The 18,467-nt window shown below is 34.5% G+C and overlaps 1 protein-coding gene across 1 annotated transcript in view; it reads left to right on the plus strand.

Moving 5' to 3' along the window:
• GBE1 (1,4-alpha-glucan branching enzyme 1) overlaps window positions 1-18,467 on the plus strand; it is a 124,264-nt gene that overhangs the window by 48,417 nt on the left and 57,380 nt on the right. The window contains exons 4-6 of the mRNA XM_081952065.1: window positions 8,904-9,029; window positions 11,189-11,324; window positions 15,932-16,022. Coding sequence (XP_081808191.1) covers window positions 8,904-9,029; window positions 11,189-11,324; window positions 15,932-16,022 — 353 coding nt within the window. The remainder of the gene's footprint in view (window positions 1-8,903; window positions 9,030-11,188; window positions 11,325-15,931; window positions 16,023-18,467) is intronic.

Here is an 18,467-nt window from a genome sequence, read left to right on the forward strand (position 1 = left end):
CTAGAACTGTGTTGGCTTTTTTGGCAGCTGCTGCACACTGCTTGTTCATATTTAAATGGTTGTCCACTAGGACACCAAGATCCCTCTTACAGTTACTACTATTGAGCTAGGTGCCACATATACTGTACCTCTGCATTTTGTTTTTCTTGCCTAAATGTAGAACCTTACTTTTTTCACAATTGAATTTCATTTTGTTAGATAACGCCCAATATTCAAGTCGGTCAAGATCCTCCTGCATCTTAAGCCTATCTTCTGGAGTGTTGGCTATTCCTGCCAGTTTGGTGTCATCTGAAAATTTGGGAAGAGATATTGAATAATAAGATGCTTTAAGTATTTGGACATCATTTTTCCATATACACAAGGGGATCAATTTTCATTATTCCAATCAACAGGAAGACACTGACTGGAGAAGTAAAGATGAAACTTTAAGACTGGAGATGGAATATAGGAAGGAAGTCACTACATTTTCTTGGATTGAAAATACTAAGAGGGAGAAAATGAAACAAATTTCTATTATATATTAGTTGGACCAGTCGCAAAGTATTGCATCCAGTATAGCACTATCTTTCAAGAAGGGCACTGACAAACAGGTGCATGTCTAGAGGGGAGAAACAAAAATGATAAGAGGTCCAGATTGAAGCACTTGTGTGGAACAGTTGGAATTGTTTTGCATATTTTACATGGAGAACAGAACACTACTGGGAAATATGATAGCTTATATTCATCTATTTGAAAGACCCTCATATAGAAGGTGAGCAAAATTGTTCAGAATTTTTCCAGAAGGCAGGATATTCAGCAATGGCTTGAAATGACAAGAAAATAAGTTTCATTGTATTTCATAAAAATTTCCTAATGGTTAGGATTGCTCAATGGTGGAAGACACTTGGGTGGGAGGATGTGTCTTTCCTTTACTATAGAATTTAAGCAGAGACTGGATGGCCACCTGTTAGGGATGCACTATGCACCGAGTTGGACAAACTATCTTCAAGATCTCTTCTAGCTCCTACATTATATGATTCTAAAATTGTAATGGCCACACTGGAAGCAAAAACCATATGCTTTTATCTCATTACATACAGTGCAAGATTTTACCAAATAAGCTCTAACTCATTATCCTCTAAACAGCAGACCGTGACAGGAAATGTTCCTATTTATGTGCATGGAATTTGCTCATTTCTGTTTTCAGTATTGTTGAGAAAAAATAGAACTATCCTTTTTCATGGTTTGCCAGTTTGTGGATGCAGGCACAGAAAAAAAAGAAGGAAGTTAATTCTGGAATCTTTGAAGGTTTATAGTGGTGGACAGCCTGTTACCTACCCCTTGTCTTTAAAAGGGTATTAGAAGCTGAAATTTGTGTCACTGCTAATTATTGCCATGATGATTGCTATATCTCATATTAGTCATATGAATTCATATGCATTTTGCTTTTCATAGTTTTGAATAGAGTTTTCATTTTGGTTAACATAGCCTAGACGAGACTATAGGGTTGGATTGGTGTTTTTAATCAATAGACCAGTAATGATACATAAGGTGACATTTAATGCAGAAGTAAAATGAGAGAAGATACTGGATGTTAATCATTCACTAGAATATATTTTATAGGCTTTTTTGAAATAGAAAGCTTCCATTTATTTTCATGAATAGAGTTACATCTCCCTCTTTTGGAAAATAAAGGCATGGCTTATTTCAGAGATAAGACTTGATACAAGCTTTCTTTTTGTCTGTCTGTCTGTCTGTCTGTCTGTCTGTCTGTCTGTCTGTCTGTCTGTCTGTCTGTCTATCTATCTATCTATCTATCTATCTATCTATCTATCTATCTATCTTAGTACAGTTTTCTTTTTTCAGTAACATTTAAAGAACACTAATCAACCAGCATCAATAACTAACCCTTAACAAATATATGTTGAATATTAGCAGTAAAGGAATTGTGTAAACATTTATTATGACTTTTAAAAGATTGGTGCCATTAATGCAATTATCCAGCTTTTCAAATTACTAATATTCAGAATAGGATTCCGTTAACCATGTGGAGATTGGAAAAGATTATACAAGAACTCACATGCAGCTTTAAAAATACTATACATCTTGTTTTCAGTAGGCATCTAGTGATATCCGTGTATTACTGGAGTAAGATTATTTAACCATATATATGACTTCAGTCAAGAAAGAATTTCTCACAAAGTATGTAATTATTCAAAGAAATTACTGAAATAATGAAATAATAGTGTCTGATAAAAATCAAAGTGTGGCATTCAGATGGTATGTTGTTATCACTTTAGAAAATTGGAGCACTCACTGCTATCTTTTTTTCTTTTCTTTGTTTTTGTACCATATGGCACAAGAGTTTGAGAGGTTGCAAAGGCTGAAAGGTATTTACCACTGAAAGTACAGAATATTTGACCAAGGGTATGATTTTAAGAAATGCCTGAAAAGACTAAAATAAATTCATGTTGGAAACAATGGGAATACAAATATGTTCTCATCCCTTGAAATACCTGTTCACAGTAGAATGTGTTATCATTACACTACTCATTTCTTCTCAGACAGAAAAGAAAGCTTTATAATTACTCAGACAATAGTTTACAGGACAAAAACAGAAGTTAATTTCTTCTTTTCCTTCTCTTCTGAGATATTTACTGAATATTCTGGGGGGAAAAATTCAACAGATTTGGCATTCACTGCTCAACACTATCAAGTATACAGCCAAGATATTACATGGAGTTTGGACTGGAGAAGTATGCTACATCACCATTAACTAGGGGAAATATCTTTTTTCCTCTCTTTCATCTAAATGAGATGGGTAGCACATAAATCTAATAAATAAAAAAATAAAATGGGTGAAAACTGAAGATATTAAGATGACCAATAATATCAGGAGTCTAGATAAAGATGATCACTACAAATATCTAGGTATCCTATATGCTGACAGTGTAATTAACGCTGACAAGGCAATTAACATCTGGCCAATTCCAGTCATTAGATATACTACTGGAATAGTGAGCTGGACTAAACAGAACTAAAAGCCCTGGAGAGGAAAACCAGGGAAAAAAAACAATGACAATGACTCATTATTTTCATCCTTGCAATGATGTTGACAGACTCTACTTACCAAGGTAAAAAGATGAGGATGGAATGTTGCAACTGCACCAGAGAGGTGAAGAAGAAAAATGGGTATTGGGAAAATATGTGAAGAATAGTGAAGAAGATGAAATGAAGCAAGTGTACCATGAAGTCTTATTGAGTACCAGAGGATCCATACTGCTATACAAAAAAGACCAAATGAAGAATAAAGAAGATACAGCAAGGCAAAATATTACATGGTCAGTACATTAAACAAAAAGAAAGAAAGAAAGAAAGAAAGAAAGAAAGAAAGAAAGAAAGAAAGAAAGAAAGAAGGAAAGAAAGAAGGAAAGAAGGAAGGAAGGAAGGAAGAAAGAAAGAAAGAAAGGAAGGAAGAAAGGAAGAAAGAAGAAAGAAAGAAAGAAGAAAGAAAGAAAGAAAGAAAGAAAGAAAGAAAGAAAGAAAGAAAGAAAGAAAGAAAGAAAGAAAGAAAGAAAGAAAGAAAGAAAGAAAGAAAGAAAGAAAGAAAGAAAGAAAGAAAGAAAGAAAGAAAGAAAGAAAGAAAGAAAGAAAGAAAGAAAGAAAGAAAAAGAAAGAAAGAAAGAGTAGCAGGCAAAGCAGATAATAATATCACCTGTAAATGGCTAAGAGTTGAAGAAAGCAGAGGGACTAATTCTGGCTACATACAATGAAAATTTAAGAACAAAGCCAAATTTGAGAAGACACTTGCTGAAACCAAGTGCAAAGAAACTTAAGAAACAGTGAATCATCTATCTAGCTGATAACAGAATAGAAGAAAAAGTACCAGATAAAATCATAAAATACAAATCCTGCAAATATAAATAGATGATTGTGGCAAAAGAAAGAAGATAGCACCAAAAGTAATAGGTACCTTGCATGCAATCCCAAAATCTCTGGAGCATCACATTAGCATTTACAAAATCAATTGTAGAAGGCAGCTTTACTTGAAACATCTTGCAACCATACTTTTAATGCTATCAGATAATGACGTCTCCCTATTCCAGGTCTTTTGGAAGGATTCGATAGGTGGATAAAAATAACAAATCCAGTCTAACCATCTGGCTGACATTGCAATTAATCTTAATAATAATAAAAGTTATACCCAAGGTGGCACAGTTATCTTATTCTGCTGACCATGTACTTAACTGCTTTTTTTCTCCCAATATTCTCACAACTGCCTCTCTAATTTTAAACTAAGAGCAACAGAAATATGACTGCTTATGTAGTGTCCAAGAAGGAAAAAGAAGCACAATCTTGAGTCACCTATCAGTAATCTAATTGTACACTCAAAGGCTGCCAGAATGTGCTGTTCTTTGTTTCTCATTTGTTTCATTGTCCGAACAGTGGACAAGAGTCTTTTCAAAGTTCTGAATGCTTTATGGTCAAAGGATTTGCAGTGTTATAACAGCTATAAGCTAAATTTTGCAAAAAAGGAGAAATGGTTATATGAATCCACCCAACATGTACATCTATGCCCCGTAGGTTTTTCCTTGGGGAAACTTGAAAATTTCATTCATTTTTAAATTGTACTATTCAAATTTAATATTTTCTTAGTTTTTTACATACATTTAAAATTGACTGCCATGTTTTAATAAAAATATTGATTAAGCACAGTAATATCGAACATCTCTGTATTTTTCTCTATAATGTCATCTACATTCAGGCATATATGTGTGTACATACACAAATATTTGAAAAAGTGGGAAAGTGAGATGCACATATTCCTAAGGGTTTGGTTTGATTGGTTGTCTTTGGCTCTTTTCATTTATTTAATCTATTTTCCTTATTTTTTTTTTCATTCTGTTCATCAATATGATACTCTTGATTCTTCTTGTTTACTTCTATTTGCCTCTTGTTTTGACTACAAGTTAGGAAACGTGATCAGGAGCACTAAGGTTCACCAAAAGAGTGCTTCAGTTCTAGATTGGAATCTTCTTTGTTTTCTATAGCTTTCTTCATCCACATATCCAGATCAGTGGTGGGATACGACCGGTACCCCCTGATACGGGCGTACCAGTACCTGCTGGGAGAACCAGGTACCGTTCCGGTACAGTGCTCCAGAGGGCCCACCTGCTCTCCTTATCTCTTTTTGAGCCGACCAGGGCATTTGCGCACCAGGTGTACAGCGCTTGTGCGATGCTCCACCAAGCAGCTGGAATGTCGCAGTGGTGGGTATGCATGCGCGTGCTGTGCATGTGGTGGACACCCAGCTCCGTTGCAGCGTATGCAATGGGAGCCGGACCCCACCACTGATCCAAATACACATTTTAATAAATAAATAATGACTTCAAAAGAGAAATTGAATAATTTTTACTGCTATCTGCCCTAGACAGTTAGGCCAGCTGTCAGTGCCAAAGCAATTTCAAAATGTCTTTGGCAAAAATTCTTGCCAAAGCCTCCTGACTAAATTCAACAGCCAAAATATAAAATAGGGTACAAAGAAGATGAACTAGATCAGTGACTAGATCAGCATCTGCGCGCTGGCCAGCTGAGTTCACTGTTTTTAAAAGTCATTTTTTTGCCCTCCCCAGGCTCCAGAGGCTTTATAGGAGCCTGGGCAGGGCGAAAAGAGCCTCCCCCACCCTCCCAGAGGCCCTCCGGAGGCTTCAGGGACCCTCTGGAGGCTTCCCTGAAGCCTTCGGAATGCTTAAAATGACTCTCCAAGCAAACCGGAAGTCACTTCCGGTTTGCTCTGAGGGTCGTTTTAAGCATTCCGAAGCAGTCAGGGAAGCCTCCAGACGGTCCCTGAAGCCTTCGAAACGCTTAAAACGACCCTCCTGAACATGCCAGGCAGAGCCTAGAATGGGTCTTCTGTGAAGGAAAGTGGTGTAATAATGGTACCGTATAAGAAAAAAAATGTGCTTTCATATATTCATTAAAGAATGATAAACATTAATAAATAAGACTTTTTAAAAATATATATAAAGAAATAGGCAGTCTACTGTTCCAAAAACTTGCAAGAATCTGTGCTTTATAATTTACTTGTTCTTATGGGTGAAGTTTGGCCAAGCAAGCTGATGATATCAAGCTATTCAGTAAGGTTTTGTGAAGAATTTTAATACAATCTTGAAAGTGAGCAAATAAGCTTGCTATTGCCAATATTTCAATTGCAATGTGGATCTCAGTGGCTCTAAAACCATATGTATATTATACTTACATATGTATATAGATCTGAGTTAGAAGAGATTGATCAGAAAAATGATTTTGGAATCATGATGGATAGCTCAATGAAAATGTCAACCAACTGCAACTGCCATGAATAAGCAAATTTGATACTTGGAACCATTGGGAATTGAAAATGAAGCTGTGACTATAGTAATGTCTTTATATAAATGCATTGCAAGACTTCTCTTGGAACAATATGAGTAGTTTTAGTCATATGTCAATGGAGACCTGTTAAAAATGCAACATGTATACAAATATTATTAGAATATTGTTTAAAAATAAACCTTGTGCAACTAACTTTTTAGCTTGATGTGAAAGAGAGCATTGAGAAACATACCGTAGTATTTTTTTATTAGTTGTGATACTGACCTTCATTTGTTATTCAAAAGAAAATTTACATAAATCATCAGTCAGAGACTAGTACTTTTAATGGCTTTTGAATTCAAAAAGACATATATTAAATAGCAACTACAATGAAGCAAGCATTATTTATTCATGAACTTTATCTGATAAAACAATCATAGCCTTTTAAATTAGTAACAGTCCAGTGATATAACCAAAGCATGTCAAAAGAGACCTTTCTTGATGGAATATGGAATAAAACTATGCTTGATGGAATAGAACTACTATATTAAGTATCAATGGTTAACAAAGCACCATCATGATCTTAAGGACCATGATGTTCCATAGAGTTTGGGCAACCACTGAAAAAAAAACTGTTCCTGAACACTGAGTTGCCTAACACCACATTCTTTTGTGTTGAATGATCATATTCTAAGTGATGATAATATTAAAAAAATTAGGGAAAGGAATTTCTTTTGAACTCTTATTACTAATTGTTTCATGTATTTGTATGTTGTGCCTGACACATTCTTAGTATGAAGCTATTTGCAAGCGTTGGCCAATGTGACTGTTAAGTAAATGAGTAAAATACAACTAGACATCAGAGGCTATCATCATGATAAATACTCTGTGTGTGGAACAGTTTAGTATAAATATGCAAATATTGGTGGCTGGCTATTTACAAGGAACCTCTATAAGACACGATTATCTCTATCTCTGCAATTTATAATATACCATTAAACTGGTATTTCAGTGATACACTAGATTTTATGTAAAGTGTGCTGAGTATTCAGAAAAAACATGAAACATAAAAAACTAAAATCACAAAGCTATGGGCAGACACACCCTTTTTAATCATACCTGCTAAGGTTTTTTTCTGTTGTAAAGAACCCCCCAATATTTTATATTATTTTTATTCAGTATGAGTCAAGCTATAGTATGAGTCAAGCTTGTATTGGATTTTACTATCATAAATAACATTCTTAATAAAAATGTATTAAGAAAAAATTAATAGAGATACAAAAACCAAACAACTAAATTAGGCATAAATTCTTGAATTGAAAAAAATGTACAGCTTGTAATTCAACTGCAAACCAGATTCAGTCCTTATATCTTAATTCATACAAAATAATTCTGAACAAAGCTACTCTCCTACTTTCTAATATGAAAGCAGTTAGGCTATAAGTTATAAATAATTAGGAGGGGAAAAAGAATAAAATGTGCAGAAAAAAGAAAGAGAAAGAATGTAGAAAAGAAATATATAGGAAGTGACTTCCTACCTTTATCACAACCATTATAAACAGGTTTAATAATTATTAAACTTCTATGTGGTTATAAATATAGATCTCTTCATCCCATGTCCCAGCAACTATCTATAAGCAAATGCATAGAATATCTACTTTTCAATCCTGGTGTCAGCAAAAAATCCAAAAGCGTTTTTCAGAACTTAATAAACTGTTGAAATAAGCTAGTTATAGTATTTCCTTTTACAGTCTTAATCTTTACTTCAGTCAAATATCGCCATAGTTTCTGATTTCTCTTCGATTATTCTTTATTCCATTGCATAGATATTTTCAATATGTATTGTAAAAAACCTATTTTGTAGATTCAATTAAAACATTTCTAGGTGATTCTTTTGGTTTATCATTTGTGTTTCTCTTTTCATTTTTAAAACTTAAGCCAGTTTCTTTTGTATATCCAATAAAACATCCTTTATTATATTTTTCTTTTATCTATATGTAGGCATCCCATGGCTTGCTTTTTGAATGAATGTAAAGGGTGAATAAGTAACCCCTTGTTTTATTTCCATATTTACAGGCAAGAAAAATAATGAATCTGTAATATTGTCTCCAATGTGTACTTTCAGTGGCAGTTGGGACAGCTAATATTGGGCTATTGTGAAAGTGCAGTTCAAAAGTTATATATAGAAATAGGATTTGAATAGTGGTGGGATTCAAATAATTTAACGACCAGTTCTCTGCCCTAATGATTTCTTCCAACAACCAGTTGACCAAACTGCGCAGAAAGTTACTAACCGGTTCTCCAGAAGTGGTGAGAACTGGCTGAATCCCACAACTGGATTTGAGCTGGAATATCATGTCTGAAAATATCAAGCAGTGTTTATTCCTAATCGTGTGTATGTGGCTTGGTTTAAGTGTAGAATAACCTGTATCATAAATATTTTCAAACACTATGGTACTGAGAAAAGGAGTACTTTAAATATGGGATTGATGTTTATAATCACAGCTACATCTAATTTATATTTCCAATCCTAATTTAATTTCCATACTTTCTCATTACATTTAATTTTTTAGTTGGTGATAAGAACCAAAACTGGAGAGATCCTTTATCGCATTTCTCCTTGGGCTAGATACGTAGTTCGTGAGGGTACCAAAGTGAATTATGATTGGATACACTGGGAGCCATCAACTCCATATAAAGTAAGTTATTAAATTAACTGTGATCTATTTCTTATAAATTTAAATTTTGATATTTGTATACATGTCAGTGGGCTTTTTTTCTTAAAGTTTGTAAACTCTCTTAGAGAGTTACATGGAAAAATAATTATATTTTTACATGTAGAATATTACAGGTTTATTAGAAGGGCAAACTATGTGCATAGATAGATAGATGATAGATAGATAGATAGATAGATAGATAGATAGATAGATAGATAGATAGATAGATAGATGATAGATAGATAGATAGATAGATAGATAGATAGATAGATAGATGATAGATAGATAGATGATAGATAGATGATAGATAGATGATAGATAGATAGATAGATGATAGATAGATAGATGATAGATAGATAGATAGATAGATAGATAGATAGATAGAGTGTGTATGTGCGCGCGCACATATATATATACACACACACATAGCAGCACACATTTATACTTGCAAATTGTTAAATGTATTTTATATGTGTATCAATCAAAGGTAGTCCCTAGTTTATCTTATTTGTGCTGAAAAATTAAGACTGGCCAGATCTAGATAGAAGACATTCAGACTGTAGAAGAAAATAATGGCAAACTACTTTCATACCGTTGCCAAGATAGCAGAGATAGATAGATAATTTCCAGAAATTACATTCAGGAAACTTTAACGAGTGCTGAGTTGCTTCAGTATATTGCCTGTAGGAGGGTATCCACTTAGAAGTGGTAGTGCTGCCTGTATCAGACTGGAAGAAGTGTTTTCATGCCATATTACAAATCTAATCCTATTTGAAAAGTGAATCTGATGAATCCATAGGATGCTGTCACTCCCCCCTCCTCCCCATAAATGAAGGCACATAGTATCTCTACAACAGTGCTGTATTTGAGATTCAGTTTCAGTCTTTCCCCCATATGATGATAGATGTTGAAGTACTTAGGTCAACTGAAGAACCTGTTGGGAATATTAAAGTGAGTGAGTTTTATTACTGTGATTATTTTGAAGAATCTAAACTTCCAGGAGTTCATTCAAACAACTTTAAATATAATTTTATTCATTATTTATATGCAGAGGAACATAGACTACAAAAGGAAAACACTTTCTTTGCAAAATTAAATTTATAACAGTACACAGAGCACCTGCATCCTTCAATCTTACAAACTCTGTGAACTTTCACATTTCAAAAAGCATTCCATATTTCAGTACTTCAGTTCTGTATGATAAGCAGTACTGAGTTATGCAACTTGCATGCAATTACAACTTGTTTAGCAGTCAAGAGACTTGTTATTAATTTTGGATGTTCTTTCTACAGTATTCCTGCTAATAGGCTCAGTAAATTAATCTTACATTTATTGATAGGAAAGAAAGATGAGCACTGAGGACTGGCATGTAATGGAGTGGAAAGGACAATATAAGACATTCAGTGGATAATGTTTCCAATATAAATAGTACAAGAACCGATAAACTTTAAAATATGCCCTAGTTTTTAAACTGCTTCACAGGAATCTAGGATTTTCCTAAAAGCATTATTTGCTGACAAAAATAATAATGATAAATAATGCCACTATAATTCTGCTACACTGTAAAAGAGAATTGTATCTATTATGTTCTTCAAGTTAATGATGAAATCTAATATCTTGTGACTTTTGAAAATAGAAGTTTGCATTCTAATTGTTTGGTCATACAATTTGGTCAAATTGAAATAGTATGAATTTTTTGACCTGAGGAATTTTAAGTTATTCACAAAGAATTTTCTGACCTAAAAAATATATAGGAATCTAAGTAGCCAATGTATATTTTGCCTTTGCAGTATCTGCCTGGCTGGAGCATTTGCAATGATAGTTTCATCCAGATGATCAAATACCTGCCCCCTTTTAATGTGCATTGCAAGAATGTAAAAAGGGGTAGACTTTTGCTTAACTGTAGCTACATTTTGAAACCAGCAACATTTCCTGTGGATGTGCCTGGATTAAATTATGTCCCATGGGAACTTTGGAGAAAAGAGTTTGTGCACATTAAATTGCTCTCAATAATGCTCCATATCTTGTGTTTATATAAAACTTATTGTGCTGGTTTAGATTTTAACATCATGTCCATTCTTACCTAAGAAAACTAACAGCTTTCAGGTTTTTATTCTTAAACTATTTTTTTTCTTGTGTAGTGGAAACATCCCATTCCTAAGAAACCCGAAAGTGTAAGAATCTATGAATCACATGTGGGAATTGCTTCCCCTGAAGGGAAAATAGCTTCATATAAAAACTTTACATACAATGTGCTTCCAAAAATCAAAGATCTTGGTAAGTGATATCTGTGGCTTCTTTTGAGATACATTTTAATGACTTCTGTGTTTTTATTAGAAAGTTCATTTCAAAAATCTCTATATTGATTTTAATACATAATCTCAATGCATTTTAATGAGTGGTACATGTAATTTTTTTTAGAAAGCTGCTAAAGTCAAAATGCTGTTGGTAATATATTTATGTAAAGAGCCACATCCAGAAGTAAATTTCTAGTTCAATTTACTAATCAAGTTGCATGTAATTTCCAGCATCTGTGAGTAACCATGCTTTGAGAAATCCTGTAGCACAGGGGAAGTGCCAGAAAACCAGAGAAGAGTCAACATTGTGATGATATTTTTAAAAAAGGAGGAAAGAGGAACTTCAAAACTATTAACCAATCAACTTGATATAAACACCTGGGAACATTCTAGAAAAAATAAGCAGTGGGTTTGCAAGTACTTAGAGGAGTGTTTATCAAAAGCTAGCATAGATCATGCCAGGCAATTAGTGAATCTAGGGAATGCTATGAATGTACTTAGACTTCATAACACATTTGATAAAGTACATCAGAAGTCTCCTTTTTTATAAATAGGATCAGTGGGATGGATTACCAGATGGATTCACAGTTGACTGAACAACCATAGGCAACACATAGTTCTTTATGCCCACATAGAGGAAAGTCTGCAATTTCTTATCTTGGGGTTTCATTCTGGCTTCAGGACTCCTTCATATCTTCATAAATGACCTAGAAAGGGAAATAAAAAGGATATTCATAAAATTTGTTAATGACACAAAGTTGAGGAAAGGATCACACAGGTAGTCCGATTGAATTACAGAAGACAGGCTCAAAATTCAAAAGATCTTGATAGATTTGCACATTTGAATTGTTGAACATCAAAGATAAGAAATGTAAGGTTCTCCATTACTTTACATTTTAAATTTAAAGAAGAGATGACTAAGAGCCATGACAATGCTTTTCCAAAACATAAAGGGGTGTCATCAGAAACATAGTTTGGATTTGTTCTCCAGAGGATCTGAGGATAAAAAAGAACCAATGAATACAATCTTAACAAAGACAGATCCAAATAAGGATGAATTTCCTGACTGTGGGTGCTCTCAGGTAACAGAACATCATTGGAAATTTTCAAGGAAAGACTGGGGGAAAAACAGACCTTCAGGATCTCTTTTGACTCTGTGACTCTATGATACAAATAGAATAATTGGAACTAACATTGAAAATTGATTTGTAATTTTTGATTCTTGATGAGTGTTTATTATTTATTCCACCACAATAGTAATGGGGGATTTTAACTACCTTAACATCAACTGGGAAACAAACTCTGCACCAAGTGGAAGATCCAACAGGTTCCTGACAAACCTCGCAGACAACTTTGCTTTCCAAAAAGTAGCGAAGGGAACAAGAGGATCAGCCATATTGGACTTAATTCTCACTAACAGTGAGGAAATGATAGAAGGTGTTGAAGTCACAGGAACCCTGAGGGCCAGTGACCGTGCAATATTGGAATTCAACATTATGCAAACACAAGTAGTAGAACAAAGTCAAACTAGAATCTTGGACTTTAAGAGAGCTAATTTCAATGAACTTACAGAGAGCTTGTGAAGAATTCCATGGATGAGAATCCTCAAGGGGAAAACAACTCAAGAAGCTTGGGAACTTTTGAAAAATGAGATTACAAAAGCCCAGTTTAGCACAATACCAATGAAGAAGAAAAATAACAGCTCTCAAAAGAAACCAGCATGGCTGCATAAAGAACTATCTGACAAACTGAAAGACAAAAAAGGTAAGTATAAAAAGTGGAAGGAGGGGGACATAACTAAGGCAGAATATCAGCAAATAGCCCGAGCCTGTAAAGATGAAGTGAGGAAAGCTAAGGCTCACAATGAAGAAAGGCTTGCCACAAATGTAAAAATTTGCAAAAAAAGCTTCTTCCAACATGTTAAAAACAAGAAAAAAGTTAAGGAAACAATTGGTCCATTGCTGGGAGAAAGTGGCAAGAAGGTGACAAGCAACAGGGAGAAAGCAGAACTATTTAACTCATTGTTTGCATCTGTCTTTACACAAAGGAATAAAACAGTCCAACCTATCAAAACAGTACCACAAAAATCAGATTAGGAACACAAATTGAAATAGGGAAGAAAATGATAAGTGAGTACCTGTTTACCCTAGATGAGTTCAAATCACCAGACTGGATGGATTACACCCCAGGGTTCTGAAGGAACTGGCAGACGAGATCTCAGAACCACTGAACTATGTCTTTCAGAGATTGTGGAGGACCGGGGAACTGCCAGAGTACTGGAAAAGAACTAATGTGGTTCTCATCTTCAAAAAAGGGAAAAAAATAGATCCAGGAAACTACAGACCTACCAGCCTGACCTCAATACCTGGAAAGATTCTGGAAAAGATAATCAAGCAACAAATTAGCAAACACCTAGAAGCAAACAAAGTAATAGCCAAAAGCCAACATGGGTTTGTCAAAAACAACTCATGCCAGACTAATCTTATTGCATTCTTTGACAAAGTGACAAAATCAGTGGACCAGAGGAATGCCATCGATATAGTTTACTTGGACTTCAGTAAGGCATTTGATAAGATAGACCATAACCTACTACTAGATAAAGTAGGAGAATGTGAGTTAGAAAGCATCACCACCAGATGGATTCGTAACTGGCCGACCAACTGCGCTTAACACGTAGTCCTCAAGGGAACTGCATCTACATGGAGGGAAGTATGCAGTGGAGTACCCCAAGGCTCTGTTTTAGGCCCACTACTGTTCAACATCTTCATCAATGATTTGGATGAAGGAATAAGTGGGGAATTCATCAAATTTGCAGATGACACCAAGCTGGCAGGAATAACCAACATTGCAGAAGATAGGCTTAAGATACAGAAGGATCTTGACAAACTTGAACATTGGGCACTATCTAATAAAATGAAATGCAATGGTGAAAGGAGTAAGGTTCTACATTTAGGCAAGAAAAATGAAATGCACAGGTACAGTATAGGTGGTACCTTGCTCAATAGTAGTAACTGTGAGAAGGATCTTGGAGTCCTATTGGACAATCATTTAAATATGAGCCAGCAGTGTGCAGCAGCCGCCAAAAAAGCCAACACAGTTCTAGGCTACATAAACAGAGGCATAGAATCAAGATCACGTGAAGTGTGGTCTTGGTAAGGCCACACTTGGAATACTGCATTCAGTTTTGGTCGCCACGAAGAAGAAAAGATGTGGAGACTCTAGAAAAAGCATAGAGAAGAGCAACAAAATGATTAGGGGACTGGAGATTAAAATATATGAAGAATGGTTCTGGGACTGGATATGTGTAGTATGAATGAAAAGAAGGACTAGCGGAGACATGACAGCAGTGTTCCAATATCTCAGAGGTTGCCACAAAGAAGAGGGAGTCAAACTATTCTCCAAGGCATCTGAGGGTAGAACAAGAAGCAATGGGTGGAAACTGATCAAGGAGAGAAGCTTGCCTCCAGAAGTTGTGAATGCCCCAACACTGAAAGTCTTTAAGAAGATTTGGATAGCCATTTTTCTGAATTGGTATAGGGTTTTCTGCCTAGGCAAGGGGTTGGACTAGAAGACCTCCAAGGTCCCTTCCAATTCTGCTATTGTATTGTATTGTATGTATTTTTTCACAGAACAATCTGTGAAATTAAAATTGCAATTTAAAATTACTCCATCCTTCTGATAACAGGAAATAAATAAATATGATACCACACCATAAATATGACTATAGGCAGTCATATAAAACTAAATTAAGTGTTAAGTGAAATATTCTAATCAAATATTTAATTGATGTTGATACTAAGTGCTAATACATGAAGTAATATAAAATGGTTATGTCTACAGACTTTCAAGTTTGACCTATAATTTATTCTTTGCCAATAATCCTTGCTTGGTTGTTAAAGGGGACATTTATATGCTTTTATATATGTTGGCTTCATTGCCGTAGTAAAAGTTTTCTTTTAAATATGTGTGGTTTCATCACTAAATTCTACTTTTCCCTTCATATTTACTTCATTAACATCTTATAAAATATTTTGAGTGGGATAAGGGACAAATAGAAACGTTTTCTTTTTTGGTGTTCTGAACTTTCAGTAAATTTCAGATCAAACTTATGCTTCTTTAATGTTTTTTTTTTAAAGAGATTCCTTGAGAGAAATACATTTGGAGGGGAAAATGTCAATTAGAAATGGAAATGTTTGAATCATTAAGAAAAAAACACAAAGTTTAATATATGTACAGTTACTTTTATTATTAACACTAAATATCAAAAGTGCAGTTTAAGTTCATAACATGCACATTGGGATACTTACTGTTCTAAAGTCAAATTACAATTATATTTGCATATTATATATTTCTTAGTAAAAGGCCAATTTCAATGCACTTAAAAGATTGCTTCAAATATTGGCTTTTCCAGTTTTGATTTTAAAATATATATGCTCCTTTTGGGATTAATTCATTAGGTTTCCTGTTAATGTATTTCTAACATATGCCTTGATAAATATAGATGATCTTGACCAAAATCAGTTGTAATATTGGCCACTGTTTTCTTTAGAAAACACTGTTGAATCACTAATTTTCTTCTAAAAACAGGATATAACTGTATTCAGTTAATGGCTGTGATGGAACATGCTTACTATGCAAGTTTTGGCTATCAGATCACAAGTTTTTTTGCAGCATCAAGGTATGTTTTATTATTTTTGCTGTTTTTATTCTTTTTTCTTCTTCATAGGAAAGACCTAAACCAATGAAAAAGACAAAATTGACTAACTTGATCAAGGAGGTATATGATGGAATGTTTTTGTAACTTCAGCAGTTGTAGCTACTAATGAACTTAGAGTCCAAAATGGAACAATATTTCAGTGTCACCTTTCAATATTACAAACCAACCGCACTCAACGTGTAGTTCTCAATGGAACTGCATCTACATGGAGGGAAGTATGCAGTGGAGTACCCCAAGGCTCTGTTTTAGGCCCACTACTGTTCAACATCTTCATCAATGATTTGGATGAGGGAATAAATGGGGAACTCATCAAATTTGCAGATGTCACCAAGCTGGCAGGAATAGCCAACACTCCAGAAGATAGGCTAAAGATACAGAAGGATCTTGACAAACTTAAATATTGGGCACTATCTAATAAAATGAAATTCAATGGTGAAAAGAGTAAGGTTCTACATTTAGGCAACAGAAATGGAATGCACAGGTACAGTATAGGTAATACCTTGCTCAGTAGTAGTAACTATGAAAGGGATCTTGGAGTCCTAGTGGACAACCATTTAAATATGAGCCAGCAGTGTGCAGCAGCTGCCAAAAAAGCCAACACAGTTCTAGGCTGCATCAACAGAGGGATAGAATCAAGATCATGTGAAGTGTTAATACCACTTTATAATACCTTGGTAAGGCCACACTTGGAATCCTGCATTCAGTTCTGGTCGCCACGATGTAAAAAAGATGTGGAGACTCTAGAAAGAGTGCAGAGAAGAGCAACAAAGATGATTAAGGGACTGGAGACTAAAACATATGAAGAACGGTTGCAGGAACTAGGTATGTCTAGTTTAATGAAAAGAAGGACTAGGGGAGATATGATAGCAGTGTTCCAATATCTCCAATTGCCACAAAGAAGAGGGAGTCAAACTATTCTCCAAGGCACCTGAGGGTAGAACAAGAAGCAATGGGTGGAAACTCATCAAGGAGAGAAGCAACTTAGAACTGAGGAGAAACTTCCTGACAGTTAGAACAATTAATCAGTGGAACAGCTTGCCTCCAGAAGTTGTGAATGCCCAACACTGGAAGTCTTTAAGAAGATGTTGGATAGCTATTTGTCTGAAATGGTATAGGGTTTCCTGCCTAGGCAGGGGGTTGGACTAGAAGACCTCCAAGGTCCCTTCCAACTCTACTATTGTATTGTATAAACAATAAGAATATGGTGCAATATGGATTCATTGGTATGAAAGAGGTTGATAAAAGGCAGTTTCTGCAATTTTCAACTTTTCTTATAAAGCCATTTGATTAATAAATAAATATTACTGAACATAAGAAAGAAACTGAGGAAAGTAGCAGTAAAGCTGAAAGTATTTTAGGAACTTGAGTTTTTCAATCCTACACCTCAATAATTGTTAATTTCAGTTGAAATAATGTATAGTCTCCACTCCCAGATTTTAAAATATCTGTGGATGGCAGCAGTGTCCAAATAAAACCTCAAAGTTGGAACGAGGCAATCTGAGGGAATGTATACTGAATAAATAAATTATTTTAAATAAATGAATATTTTTATTGACTTGTTTTAATTATTTTGTTTTCTTTGTTGTGACCAGGGTCAAGATAATATGCAATAAAACAATAGATTTTATTTTTAATTTATTATCCATGTAGATTTCTTCAAAAACATGGAATACTTTGTTTCTCTGTCAGAAGTCTTGTTGTTTTTAGAAATGAAAGATAATTAGGGGAAACATGCACAAAATACATTTGTTTTGGATTGATTGAACACTGTAATTTATTTATAACTATAATTAATTCTAATAATGTAAAATCAATCTATTTTAGATTTAGAAATATTAAAGTTTTAAAAACAAATATTCAAGCATAAAGTGTATGAACTTTCACATAAGGAAAAAAAGCAGTTGATTGCTAAGTTACATTGTTAATTACTTGAGTATCATTGCAGATTCAAAGCTATCTGGAATCTAATGGCTGCCAGCTCTGCATTTATAATCAAGAGTTCTATCACAAGATACTGGATTTGAGATTAGAACAAGCTATCTTTGTAGCTACAGCTTGTCCTTCCAGCTTTTTCCCCCCACTGCAGTTCCATTTCTAGATACATTCAACATACACTGCTGAAATTAAAGCTGCTAAAAACATACTCTTCTAAAAGTCAGTTTGAATGTGAACTAAGTTATAATTTCCTTTTGAAATGACTGAAAAGTGATGCAAATTAAAATTTCACTCTTTCATTTCTACGGTACTTTTTACTTGTGAAGTGCTTACAGTCTGTATCTCGTATGTTCTTCACAGCGTTCATATGAGAGAGATTGAACTTACTTTTTTCCTATGACTTCAGAAAGTTCTAATGATTTGCTTAAGGCCTCCCAGTGAGTTATTTTTTCACCTTCTTTCTTTCACTCT

The sequence above is a fragment of the Natrix helvetica genome, assembly GCF_964273705.1.
Source record: "Natrix helvetica genome assembly, chromosome: 4".
In the NCBI taxonomy this organism is placed as follows: Eukaryota; Metazoa; Chordata; class Lepidosauria; order Squamata; family Natricidae; genus Natrix; species Natrix helvetica.